At 31.8% G+C, this 12172-nt stretch overlaps 2 protein-coding genes across 3 annotated transcripts; one reads left to right on the forward strand and one right to left on the reverse strand.

The window, feature by feature from the left end:
- Positions 1–3560: 3560 nt before the first annotated feature.
- LOC119829149 lies at positions 3561–7431 on the forward strand. Its single transcript, XM_038351551.1, has 5 exons — positions 3561–3612; positions 5702–5793; positions 5870–6241; positions 6594–6786; positions 7388–7431. Exons 1-5 carry the CDS (start codon positions 3561–3563, stop codon positions 7429–7431), a joined length of 753 nt encoding a protein of 250 aa, XP_038207479.1.
- Positions 7432–9551: 2120 nt separating this feature from the next.
- Positions 9552–11624, reverse strand: LOC119829069. 2 transcript variants are annotated; one of them, XM_038351442.1, is made up of 4 exons: positions 11583–11624; positions 11066–11157; positions 10444–10582; positions 9552–9666 (listed from the first exon to the last, which is right to left on the reverse strand). In XM_038351442.1, the coding sequence occupies exons 1-4, from the start codon at positions 11599–11601 to the stop codon at positions 9584–9586; spliced, it is 333 nt and encodes a 110-aa protein (XP_038207370.1). In that variant the 5' UTR covers positions 11602–11624; the 3' UTR covers positions 9552–9583. The 2 variants fall into 2 exon arrangements, with proteins under 2 accessions (XP_038207370.1, XP_038207369.1); XM_038351441.1 differs by having other exon boundaries at positions 11057–11157; positions 11583–11617.
- Positions 11625–12172: the final 548 nt, after the last annotated feature.

A 12172-nucleotide genomic window follows, 5' to 3' on the forward strand; every position in this document is an offset into this window, starting at 1 on the left:
ATTGAATAACTTCAATAATTTTCTCTCGGCTATGAGCCGAGATAGTTCCATTAGAAACTTCTGTAAAATATAACAAATATTGAGGAAATAACTTCGCAGATTCGTTTCAAATTGAAGCTTTTGTTTTATGTTGCATTGAAACGATCCATTGTTCCTTCACTGTGCTAAATTTTACAGCGCACTAATTGTAACTCATGGTTTTACCTCCGAAATGAAATTGGTTATTAGTATAATAATCTGTCAGATTATAAGACTGTATGATTGGTTATATTGAAAACTCTCGTCATCTATAAATGCACATACAACACGAAGATGTTGTGAAAGAGATTAGGTACAATTTTAATTATTTTCACAAAAGTCCACGTTCCTTATGTATTGTTTCCAACTTTTCTTATATAACTGTTTAATGATTTAAAGTATCACTATGATAAAGAGAGGAGTTAGAAACAGTTATGTTGTTATTTTATCAGGGTTAATGAATACTCACTCGTACCCGTAAGTGTGTAAGATTAACCGAAATTCGTAGTTGTTACGAGAAACGAGTGTGTGTGTGCCTCTTTTTGTGGTAGAAAAGAGAAAAAAAACGAAAAGAGAGGCGAGAAAAATGGATTCTATAAATATATAATACCCTTCTTGCTATCACAATTGAATTCATGCATATCGCAGGTATCTATAAAAGTCCTCATTTCCCCACATGAATCGATCCCACACATTGGCACTTTGTCGTGTACGCAGAGATCTGCTATCTTGCATTCTTCTTCATTCTACGGTTTATTTATTTATTTATTTATTTATAATACTTTATTGTACAAAACAGAAAGAAAAGTTTATACAAAATATAATATGGCACAATGATATTTTGTACAAAAGGCGGCCTTATTGCTACACAGCAATCTCTGCCAGGCAACCTGGTAGGAAAGGAAATGTAAGAGGTTTTAGGGTTAGTGCAAGAAAATAAAAAATTTATCAGAATATGAGAAAAAAAAAATAACATACACATGTTTTACATAAATACTATGTAAAAATATATATTCATACAATAAAATACATAAACTATACTAGATATAACAATATAAGGTTTAGTTATGTTTTAAGTAATAATTAAATACAATACATGAGATTAATAAAAGTTTGATTAAATTAACGCATTTAAAGTAAGTTTAGGTTATTTAAACGACATTTTTGTGCCTAATAAAGCACCTAATGTAAAGTTTAAATGCGTTAGGTTTATAACATTAAGTTTCGTTTTCAGTACTATGTAATATCTTATAGTTTAAATGTCATCTTTACCCACAGTAAGTATAGTGAATACCAACGAGGTATTTTTAACATGCTTTGTTGTTCCCAACCCGTTTTTAGTTTATTGTTTGAAAACGAGATCAAGGCTTTCCTCAGAATTAAAAACACTTTCATATGTACCTTATGTTTCCTTCTTCATATACATAGATTTGTTAAAATTGATTGAATTCAATAATCTAAAGTATCTACTGCAATATCTTATATATAAAATTCTCGTGTCACAATGTTAGTCTCTATACTCCTCCGAAACGGCATGACCGATTCCTCTGAAATTTGGTAAGCATATTGGTTAGGTCTGAGAATCGGCTAACATCTATTTTTCATACCACTAAACGATAAGAGTAAGGCAGAACAGCGTTTGCCGGGTGCAGCTAGTATTTATATAAAGATTTTACATCCCTTACGGGGATTGGGACAGGCTTGGTTGTCTCATATGTTTTCTGATTGTTTCTTCAAATAGATTAAAAACATCTTTATGAATTTCTTCAGCAAGAATTGATATATTTGTTACAATTGATTGAATTCAATAGTATGGTAGGTATAAAGTTTTATCTAAATATATATCTAGAGAAAAGAATTGGTGAATTACAAAAACAGAAGTCTTATAGAGTAAAGTAACGTATTTTGGATATAGTGAGCGCCTATTTCAGAATCATTTATAACAATTAGGTATTTTTGGAAGACCTAGACTCCAGCAAATAGCTAGTCTTTTCTGGAAGGAACCTTGAACTTACCTTAATTGATTCACTGTGTGACGAAACTAAAGTAATATACGCTAGTAAATGTGTGGCTGTAATGAAAAATCTATTAATTTATTGAGAGTGGCTATACACATTCTGATTTTGACGCAAATTAACAAAACATTATATTTCTCGATCAATAAAGAGAAAATACAAAAAAAAAATGGTTGCCTGTAAAGTCGGTTTTACGGGCGAAGATTTTACGTGACAACGCCAAGAACGCTCGAGAAAGACAGAGACAGAGATACAAGCACGCGCCGATTCATTGCGCCTAATTCTCTAGTGCTGCGCGCGCGGCGGACCGATCATAGTTCGGTGACTCATCGTAACGTTACCGGGCACACTTTTTCATGAGTGACTCCGAGCCGCAACCTAATTTAAGACGTTGTCACGTCAAAAACTGAAGTATCTACAACAATATTAGTAAGGGATGTGAAACCTTTATCTAATGTATAAAGATGTCACATCCCTTACGGGGATTGGAGCAGATTTGATTCTCTCATAGGTTTTCTGATCGTTTCTTCAAATAGATTAAAAACATCCTATAACTTGCTTGACCGCCTCCTTGGCACAGTGGTTAACGCGTGAGCGTGGAGCCGAGGGGTCCTGGGTTCAATTCCCGGTGGGGACGCACAAAAAAAAATGTCTCGGTCTGGTAGGACACAGAAGGCTGATCACCTACTTGTCCGTAAAGAAAATCGATCAGTGAAACAGATGTACATCATCTGCCCCATACCCCAGTAGGGGGCACGGGACTTCACTTTTATAACTTGCTTGGGCAAGAATGTATATATTTTAGAAGATCGAAATTTCGACCTCTTGGCCTATGAAATGCTAAGTATCTCTCCTACTCTTCTAAGGCGGTGTGATATAAATTAATTACTCACCTATTAATATTATCATAATTTAGCATAATTATTGTATGGATATTTCATGAAATTCCATTTATAAACGCAATTCTTCAACTATTCGATGAAATAAAGTTATTGGTATAATGTTATTACTTTCGAACCTTTTACAAAGCAATCTTGTTATTCACTCAAAATATAATAAAAAAAGTTTTATGTTTCTATTTGCGTTCGTAGTATTGAATTTGTGTTCTCACTTTTTAATAAAAATTATTTGCTTTTTGCACATTATCGAATTAGTAATTCAATAATGTAATAATAAATATAGGTTAGGCTAAAAAAATATATTTGAACTGAGAGGTTCCTTTTTTTAGCCACGATAGTTTGATAAAATTTTTCATGAGACATATGTTAAATATTTATTTTAGCCATAAGACCGCCATTTATATACTAGTTTTAAGTTGCTTTTGTTAAGTTTATCTCTGTTTTGTATTTTGTAAGTGTGCAATAAAGAATAAATAAATAAATAAATAGTTTAATTAAAAAAAACATCATCGTCCCAATTAAAAAGGATTTATTTATGTTTGGTGTTTGTACACAATGACGTGAACCTTTAATTAATCTGGATACTCAATACCATTGTTTGTTGCACCTTTGTTAGTTTAAAATTAAAATGGAGGAGCGTGTGACAGCACAATTAGCTGAGAGAGAACCGCATCAACGTAGTAATTTAATCACGATCCGGTTAATACCTATAAATCACATTGAAGAATCGATTCGGATTGAAAAGACTTGATATTTTGCACAAAATGTTCAGGAGTAAATATTTATCTTAGGTGAAAATTTATTTTTCTAGGGGAAATTGTATTAAAATATATTCATTTAAAGGTTTAACTACGCTATAATATAACAAAACGATATTGCACACTATACATTTCTATGAATACGTTCACATTGTATTTGGTATTTGCTTATTATATCTAGCTGTTCGCCCCGACTTCGCCCGTGGTATCTCTATAGCCTATGTCAGTCAGTGACGTTGCAGCTTTCTAGTGGGGAAAAATATTTGAAATTGGTCGATGTTTTTTCGTAAAAACGTTACCAACAATCATACAAAAACATAAAAAATGCTATTTTCCTCTTTATAATATTATTGTAGATATGTCCTTCTATATATAGTATACTTTAGCTTATAGCTTTACCCCATGGTAAGCATTTACAAGAAGTAGCCTATAGTCTTTCCCAAAGTCTAGACTATTTGTCTTTTTTTTTATGTCATAGCGGGCAGCTGAGCTGGTGGTTCGCCTGATGGTAAGCGATCGACACCGCCCATAAACATTCGCAAAAGTAGTACCTCTGTGAATGCCCTGCCCGCTTTTATGGGGTAAGGGAAAAGGAAAGGATTAACGACTGGAAAGGAGGAATGGACTAGAACGGGTGAGGAAAAGGAATCGGGCCTTCGGCTCCCCCACTCACCGTACGAAACACAGTGGCATGCCACTATTTCACGCCGGTTTTCTGTGGGTGTGTGGTACTTCCCCGGTGCGAGCTGGCCCAATTCGTGCCGAAGCGTGCTCGACTCCCACAATAAAATTAATCTCCCAAATAATATAAATGTTGAATGTTGTGTTTATCTCTAATTGTTGTGCATATAATGTGTATTACTAAACTTTTTTTTTGTATTGAGAGAAAATATTTATGCAACAACAGCTGATAAACCTAAATAAATAAATAAAATGTTTGATAATAAGGAACTGCCATACAAACTTTCGTCCCCTATTTCAACCCCTTCTACCTTATTTTTCTCGATCAAAAGTATCCTCTGTCCTTTCCCAAGTTATAGTTCATCTTCATACCAAATTCGAACAAAATTGGTTCAGTGGTTTAGGCGTGAAAGCGTATCAGACAGACAGGGTTATTTTCGCATTTATAATATTAGTAGGGATTAGCAGGGATATAGAACAATAGCAGAACGCAGTCTGATATTACCTTCACTCACAGTAACTGACACATAATACGTATGTAGGACTGATTATAAACTATGGAAAAATAACAATGCATTGAGTTGCAAATGGTTTGGTACAGTCATCATTAGAACGGATCAGTATTTCTTCTAGCGAGATAGATTAACTAAAGGTGTAATGTGACGATGATATAAATGCGGATTTAATTAAGATCTTTATTTAGTCGAGCAATAAACATAGTTATTTAGATCCATTATATTATATATTCAATATAATTAATTAAAATCAATTTAAAAACGATGATCGTATATTATGATATACTGGATAAATACCTGGCGTTCGGACAATATTACAATTTAATATTTAATAAAATGATGTTATAAGGTGGATTTCTAAGAATGCTGTTTTCATATTAAATGTTATTGCTTTAAATATATTTTCAATTATAATAACTGAGATATACAAAGTAAGTCTAATAAATGTTATAAAGCTATTCAACAGACATTTACAAAGCAAGTGCTGCCTACGCATTTTCTTTGAACGTAATTAGGTTATAAAGACGTAGCTTAATAACGAACTTTGTTGTCTGTGATATTATATTTATTACCGAAAAGTTTGATAATATAAAATTTAATCTTAAAATTGTATGCGTATTAATGTACAAGTATCAAAATCATTTGTATTGCACGTCCAATTATCGACACTATAAGTGCCGTTTCCATCGCCCCCCCGACCCAATTGTTTAGATTCTAAAGGACAACATGAAGTCTCTATATATTGGTATTTTTTTAATTATATAGTCCATCATATTTACAAAATAAACAAAATTAACAATGTGTTTTATTTACAGTTTTAATGATACTCACGTATATAATTTACACCAATCAAGATCCTATAGAAAGCTTGGAAGATGTTCTAGTGTATGCAATGGAGCCACCTACGGTGAGTATTAAACATAATCACTTAATGAATCTAATGAAAAGCAGCAAAAACTAAGACAAGCGGTTTATTTCACCAGAAAAAACATAAACGTGAAAGCGAAGATGTTAAAAGCAAGAAGAATAAATTCGTCGAGTTTGTGGAAGAAAAACTGATACAACATACACAAGCATTGGAGCATCTAATAAAAACGGCAACCAATAATGGCGTATTAATTAAAACCCTTATCGAAAATCTCAGTCATAAAATGGAAGAACCGAAAATGCCTGAGAAAATAGAGGTACACCGCCAGTCGAGGCGCAGTAATTCGGAAGATACGGATAACCCTTTAATTAAATTTGGGAGAAGTATTCCAACCTATGGGGTTCTTTTTAAAGACATGATAATGAGGGCGTTTGAAAGAGACGATGCGCCAACCCCCCTTGTAGAAAGACGTTCCAATGATTTTGAGGTAGGTGCGTAGTCAACCTTCTGGAGCGTTAACCTTTTTTTGATTATTTTTCATTTTATTCATTCATTACTTGCTTCAGAAGTTTGACACACACTTGCTTCATTTTTTAAATATTTTTAATAAATGTGTCTTAGAGCGAGATTTACTTTTATTACTGAAATAAAATAAAAAATATACCCCAAAAGTTACACTTCGCTGCAGTTTGTGACACGCAAATTTAAATTTCAATTAAAGTTGCTTAACTCAATAATTTCCACGAACATTTCTGTTTCCCATTTAGGTAATTATTAGACAGCTTAAATATTGCCTATAACCTAATGGTATTGCTAGTTAATTAGATTATTTCTTTCAGTATCGCCGATCTTATGGTGGAAGTCCGATAATATTGCCGGAAAATCAAATCAACCGCCCTAGCCCTTGGTGCGCTGTTGCCGTGGTATGCCGTAGGACCTTTAACCCCATATGTGGCTATGACGATAACTTCGGATACGGAAAATTCGATGATCTCTGCCACATGTTGCAAGTCAACTGCTATTGGAAGTATAGTGAGTATATCATGCTATATTTTTTATCCGTATATGTTTTAGAAGCGATTAATGAAAAATCTGATTATTAATTCTAGAATAAAATGTTTTTTTTTTTCTGAAGATTGCAATTTTCCAGTATTTAATTTTAAATATAATATTTAATAAGTAAGTAGTAGATTCTATATCATATTCCATCATCATCTTAAAATTTGATTTATAATACAACGGTTATTAGGTATATTATGGATAAAATGAATTGTTTGATGAAAGATACTTGTATAAGTTGTTTCCTGTTTATACAAACAAAACATGCTATTATATATTAAATCAGCTTTGACGTATTTTTTTTTATAATCAGTCATTATAAATAAAAAAATATAAAAAACACCACTCACGTAAAATGTCTATATAGTAAAGTGGGTCATTTGTATTCCTTTATGGAAAAAAGTTTTTACCTCAATAAATTTTCATTATTTCGGTTTTTGCTGATTACTCTTTGAAGATGAAGCATTACTTTAATTACATGTTAACTTCAGTAATTGACAACTTCCTACAATTATTACAAATTTTAAGAATAAATAATTTATATACTTAAACTGACGTGTAATCTTTGTTCCAGATTTCGCATTAGTACCAACATGCCGGCCTGGATTGAATAATTGATTTGTACGACAATTGATATTTGCTAAGAATGTAAAACTATTTTTAAATTATTTATGAGTAAATATACGCGATGTTTAACCAACTCCTTGTCCCAATTCTCTTGGATTAGGGCAGATTCCTTCTTCGTCTTTAACGTGTCTGAAAACTGCAAAAAGTTTTATATTAAAAAGGGAAAACTTTATAAATAAATATTGAAACAAGTACAAGCATAAATTTTGTGAATTTCCAATAAATGTTATGCACAAAAATATTATTAAAAATTTCATTATATTTTTATTGGTTGCAACAGTGACCGAAACTGTTGTATTATTTAGCACTGTTATATCAATACAATAGACCTAGGAACCTAAATATGAGTACGAAATTGTTATTCCGTTTATCTACTCATGTGGTGTAACGCCCCGTGACACAAGTCACAGTATCCTAACAAGTAAGATTATCTTCCATATAAGCTCTCAAAGGAGAAGCTACAGAATCAATGAGAAGCCTTACGACGTTCCTCGAAAGATTAGGAAATATAAACTATGTACTTATTCAGTCGTTCTATCTTCCAAGATTTACACGTGGGGGTTTTTTGGAAACCTTTCAAAATATCATCTGAATTTTGATATGGATGATTTATTTGTATTTATAGTAATATCTATTGTTTTTAATATCATATGCGAGCAAAACCAATAAATAACTGTACCTAATATATATAAAGTAAACAAATATCATATTAGAAAGTTATCATGATTAGGTACCCATATTGTATTCACAAGAATACTCGTATAAATCGCAGAGATCTAAGAATGTTCTAGCTTCATTCACAGATTTCCCGCAAATTATAACATTGTCGTGAAAACACGTGTAAGCGTGTTCACATAGTTTCTTCAGCTCCGTCTGAAAGTAGAACGTGAATTTCATGAATAATTAAAATAAAAAGGTTTTAAAAACACGTTTTGATTAAAGATATTATTGTTTTATTTCGAGCCAGTTCTATATAGCAACCAAAAACGTCGTTATTATTTAAGCATGGAAAAAAGAGGTTTTATAAGAGTTTTCTTATTACTTGTACTACCACATTCAAATAAACTATGACATGAGATAGAATTATTAATAATTAGTGAAGAGAGTTGCTGTCGCATTTATAATATTATAGTAGGGTTTTAAATAGGAAATATCTACAGACATCTCAATTTTCTTACCACGTGTGCTTTGTCTCCAACCAGATGTAGGTTAGCGTTTTCGAATAAACAAGATAGCATTATGCAAAATATGAATATTTGTGAAGACATGTTGTCTTCGCATTACTCCTGTGTTGAATGCTTGTTCTTATTAACGATAGAACAAGCTATTATTTCTTATGCTAGGAATTGTGTGTTTATAAAATAGGTTGCGTTTACTAGAAAATTGTCAGTCGTATACAATATCTATGAATCCAAAATGATTCTGCGTATCGGGTTAGGTAACGAAGGTGCATCATATGCCTATATTTTAGTTATTTTTGAGTTTGTTTTGGCAAAGTGATAGAAAGATCTGGATATTGTGAAAATATAAATACATAGTTGGATAATGAGACACTGGCGTTTACTAAATTATTAATTTCAAATTTTTTGTTGATTTAATCTGTATCTCTCATTTTATTAAAAAGTGAATAAGGAAATAAATAAGCGTATATACCATTACCATTAACTGTATTCAAAAACCAAATTTAATAGAGGCTAGGTCAACATTGAATCTGTATTTTTCAATGCATGAGTATGCATGAGATTTTTAATATTCTTAAAAATAATTTTACTGACTTTTTCTACTAGCCGCACATCCCGGCTCTCCCCATCTCAAACAAAATAAAATGTAATCTATTTCACTCAGGAGTGGTGTAGTTTTTGCTATCAAAATGTCAGGTAGTTTTTAAATAGGATCGTTTCAAACAATATGTTAAGTCTTTCCCCTTTCTTAATTTATAAATAAAAATTACATTCCTCTGTAACGATTGTTTTAAATAAACCTGATTAAAAATGTATTCGATTTAAAATAAAAAGGAAGATCTCAGAATATAGATTTATTGTTTAAATGTGCTTATTTATTTAACGTAGAAATTACAATAGGTTGCTCAATAACATTATGTGATTAATTTGTTAATTACAGATAATTTTGACTTAATTAAATATTATTCGTCATAGTAACTGTTGGTGGGTCGGCGAGATGCTGTCAGAAGTGATTTATCTTCGGGACATCCAGTTTGTTTGTAATCTGTAAAATATAGTAGTATCTAAATAGAAAAAATAATTAATTTATTTATATCAATGGACTAGACGTCCGCTTCGGCTTTATCCTTAGATGAAGCATTGCCTATAGCATTGAAGGCTCACGTACATTTATTATGTAAGAGGCGATATCTTAGCTTGTGGTTGGCCTACTGGTAGCGATCACCGCAAACCCCCTACGAACATTTGTAGAGCTAGGTTCTCTGAAAATACGCTGTGCGTAAAATAAATTCTGAATCTGTCCAATAGTTCCCGAGATTTCCATTTTAAAAATTTCGTAGAGATAATATTAAGCATGTTGATATTTTCTCTTGTTGTATTTTTAAACCTATCCAAAACCATTAAAGGCAGTTTGTACATAGTATATTGCAATAACTAGTCTTAATTTCACCAAACTTCGAAATGCCTCAATATGGCTGTTGGATAAATTTGCATGAATTATTGCAGTTGTAAAAATGACATATGCACTCCTATCTTTTATTTATAGAAACAGAGTTAACCCTATAACGTTACCAAGCACATTTTATATAATTAATTTTGTCTCTAATTGTATTCGCTCTTACTAAATGATCGTGATATGAAACGTATGGTATATGTCAGGTTCATGCAAGCGTTTATGCTTTGTATAATTCTTATTAACACTAATTTAAATATAAGACCATTTACATGGCTATTAGCACGGTTCGTCAATATCCGAATCTCGTACATAATAATACCATAGACTGTCAACCATAAATCCGTAAGAATCTGAATATGAACTAACTTCGTCGTCGGATACAATTATAATCGAACATGTCACACAGATCCCGGAAGCCCATGATGTCCCCGGCGTGGCTGACCCCGCAGATTGGCACGCGATCGTGGTTGCATACCTTCGCCATGCTGCACCACTTTGCACCCATCTGTAACGAGGATTGACATAAGGATTATCATAAGTCAAATAAATCAAAAAATATATGAGATTTTTTTAGAACGAAGTTCTAGTAGGTGGGCTATTAATCATCTTTTAAGCACCTATTATTTATTTTTCTCGATATTATTATGAGGGAACGCAAAATATAAAAAAACATTGGCATAGTTCTTGTGAAACTGCTAGTCTGTTAGTTATAATAAACGATAAGTTATGTGAAGTTAGATGATGCAATGTTAACTCTTCTTACACAAATACACTTTACTATAACTGGATGAAATGTCGAAGAGTTTATATTCACATAAAGAATAAAAAACATCTATTAAATTTTTAACATCTTCAATTTTATTTCATCGTCTAACCATACATTCTCTCACAGAAACTATTGAGTTCTTAAGAAATTCTATTACAATATGAATTTAACTTTCGTGTCAAGTTCATAAATTGAATAAAAGTCGATTATTACTTTTTTTACCTTCCGCCCCATCGCAATATCTTCATTGTCTCGCTCCCGTGGCGGCCCATGGGCAGATGTTGTTATTATCATATAGTATACAATGAGAAGAACTGAAAATTATATTAAAAAATAGGAGATTCATCTTTGTATTGAAAATAATAAAGTTTTGTAAGTAATGTTATCCTTTAAAACACAATAATTAGGCTTATTAGGGCATTATAACATAAATAACAAACGATAAAATTTTCTCTTATATGTAGAACTTTTAAATTAATAAAGAAAGTTCAAGTGCTATCGATTTGTAAGTGGAGTTCATAAATAAATTAGAAGCAAACAATACAAAGTTGTTTACGTCTTACACTCTTTGCATTTATTATGTTTGACATTTAAGAATTATTTTCGTTTATGAATAAAAAGAAGGTTACACTTATTTATTCGAATGTTCTTTCAGTGGAAGGAAGTTAGTGCTTGATATTTTAAGGTTATCAATTATTGTTCAATCATGATTCTTTCTACAATATTATAAAATACTTACTGATAGACTTAGTAAACATTTTCCCGAAGACTGTCTTGGTTCTAACGAAGTGTAAATGCAACTAGCCATGTTTTCCTAGTGCCTTGTAAAGTTTTGTTCTATTGTCTAGAGCAGTTTCCTGTTTCACACTTCAGGGAACTGTTTGTTTGTGGAAGTTTGTAACAACAAAGCGGACTTGGCAGATTGTTATATTAATAACTAACATAATGAAGTAAATTTTTAACTGGTACAATGTTGAAAGGTGAATATGTATTATGCTTATAAAACAAAAGATTTTTTATTATTTTTTAAGAAACAATATCCTCATAGGACGCTTAAGGGTAACCACACGTCACGAGTCACAGGTCCCGTTTTTCTGTACCTAGAAATTAACATCAGTAATTAAAAACAATAAGATTTGTGTAATTATTGATTGGTTGGTTTTACATCTAACACATTATTCAAACGTATATACAGGCATACAGAACTTACCATGAATTGGTGTTTAAAAGAATGAATATTTAAATCTTAGATATATATAAAATTCTCGTGTCACAATGTTAGTCTCTATACTCCTCCGAAACGGCTCGACCGATTCCTCTGAAATTTGG

Source organism: Zerene cesonia, chromosome 9, assembly GCF_012273895.1.
Source record: "Zerene cesonia ecotype Mississippi chromosome 9, Zerene_cesonia_1.1, whole genome shotgun sequence".
NCBI classification, from domain to species: Eukaryota; Metazoa; Arthropoda; class Insecta; order Lepidoptera; family Pieridae; genus Zerene; species Zerene cesonia.

Excerpts from the sequence above, each read along its gene's own strand:
- LOC119829149 (XM_038351551.1), top strand. The coding sequence starts at position 3,561 with ATGGAGGAGCGTGTGACAGCACAATTAGCTGAGAGAGAACCGCATCAA. Across the intron at positions 6,242-6,593 it reads GACGTTCCAATGATTTTGAG|TATCGCCGATCTTATGGTGG; the intron begins GTAGGTGCGTAG and ends TATTTCTTTCAG. Across the intron at positions 6,787-7,387 it reads CAACTGCTATTGGAAGTATA|ATTTCGCATTAGTACCAACA; the intron begins GTGAGTATATCA and ends TCTTTGTTCCAG.
- LOC119829069 (XM_038351441.1), bottom strand. Across the intron at positions 10,583-11,056 it reads TGGGGCGGAAGGTAAAAAAA|ATGGGTGCAAAGTGGTGCAG; the intron begins GTAATAATCGAC and ends TCCTCGTTACAG. Across the intron at positions 9,667-10,443 it reads TAATTGTATCCGACGACGAA|ATTACAAACAAACTGGATGT; the intron begins GTTAGTTCATAT and ends TATATTTTACAG.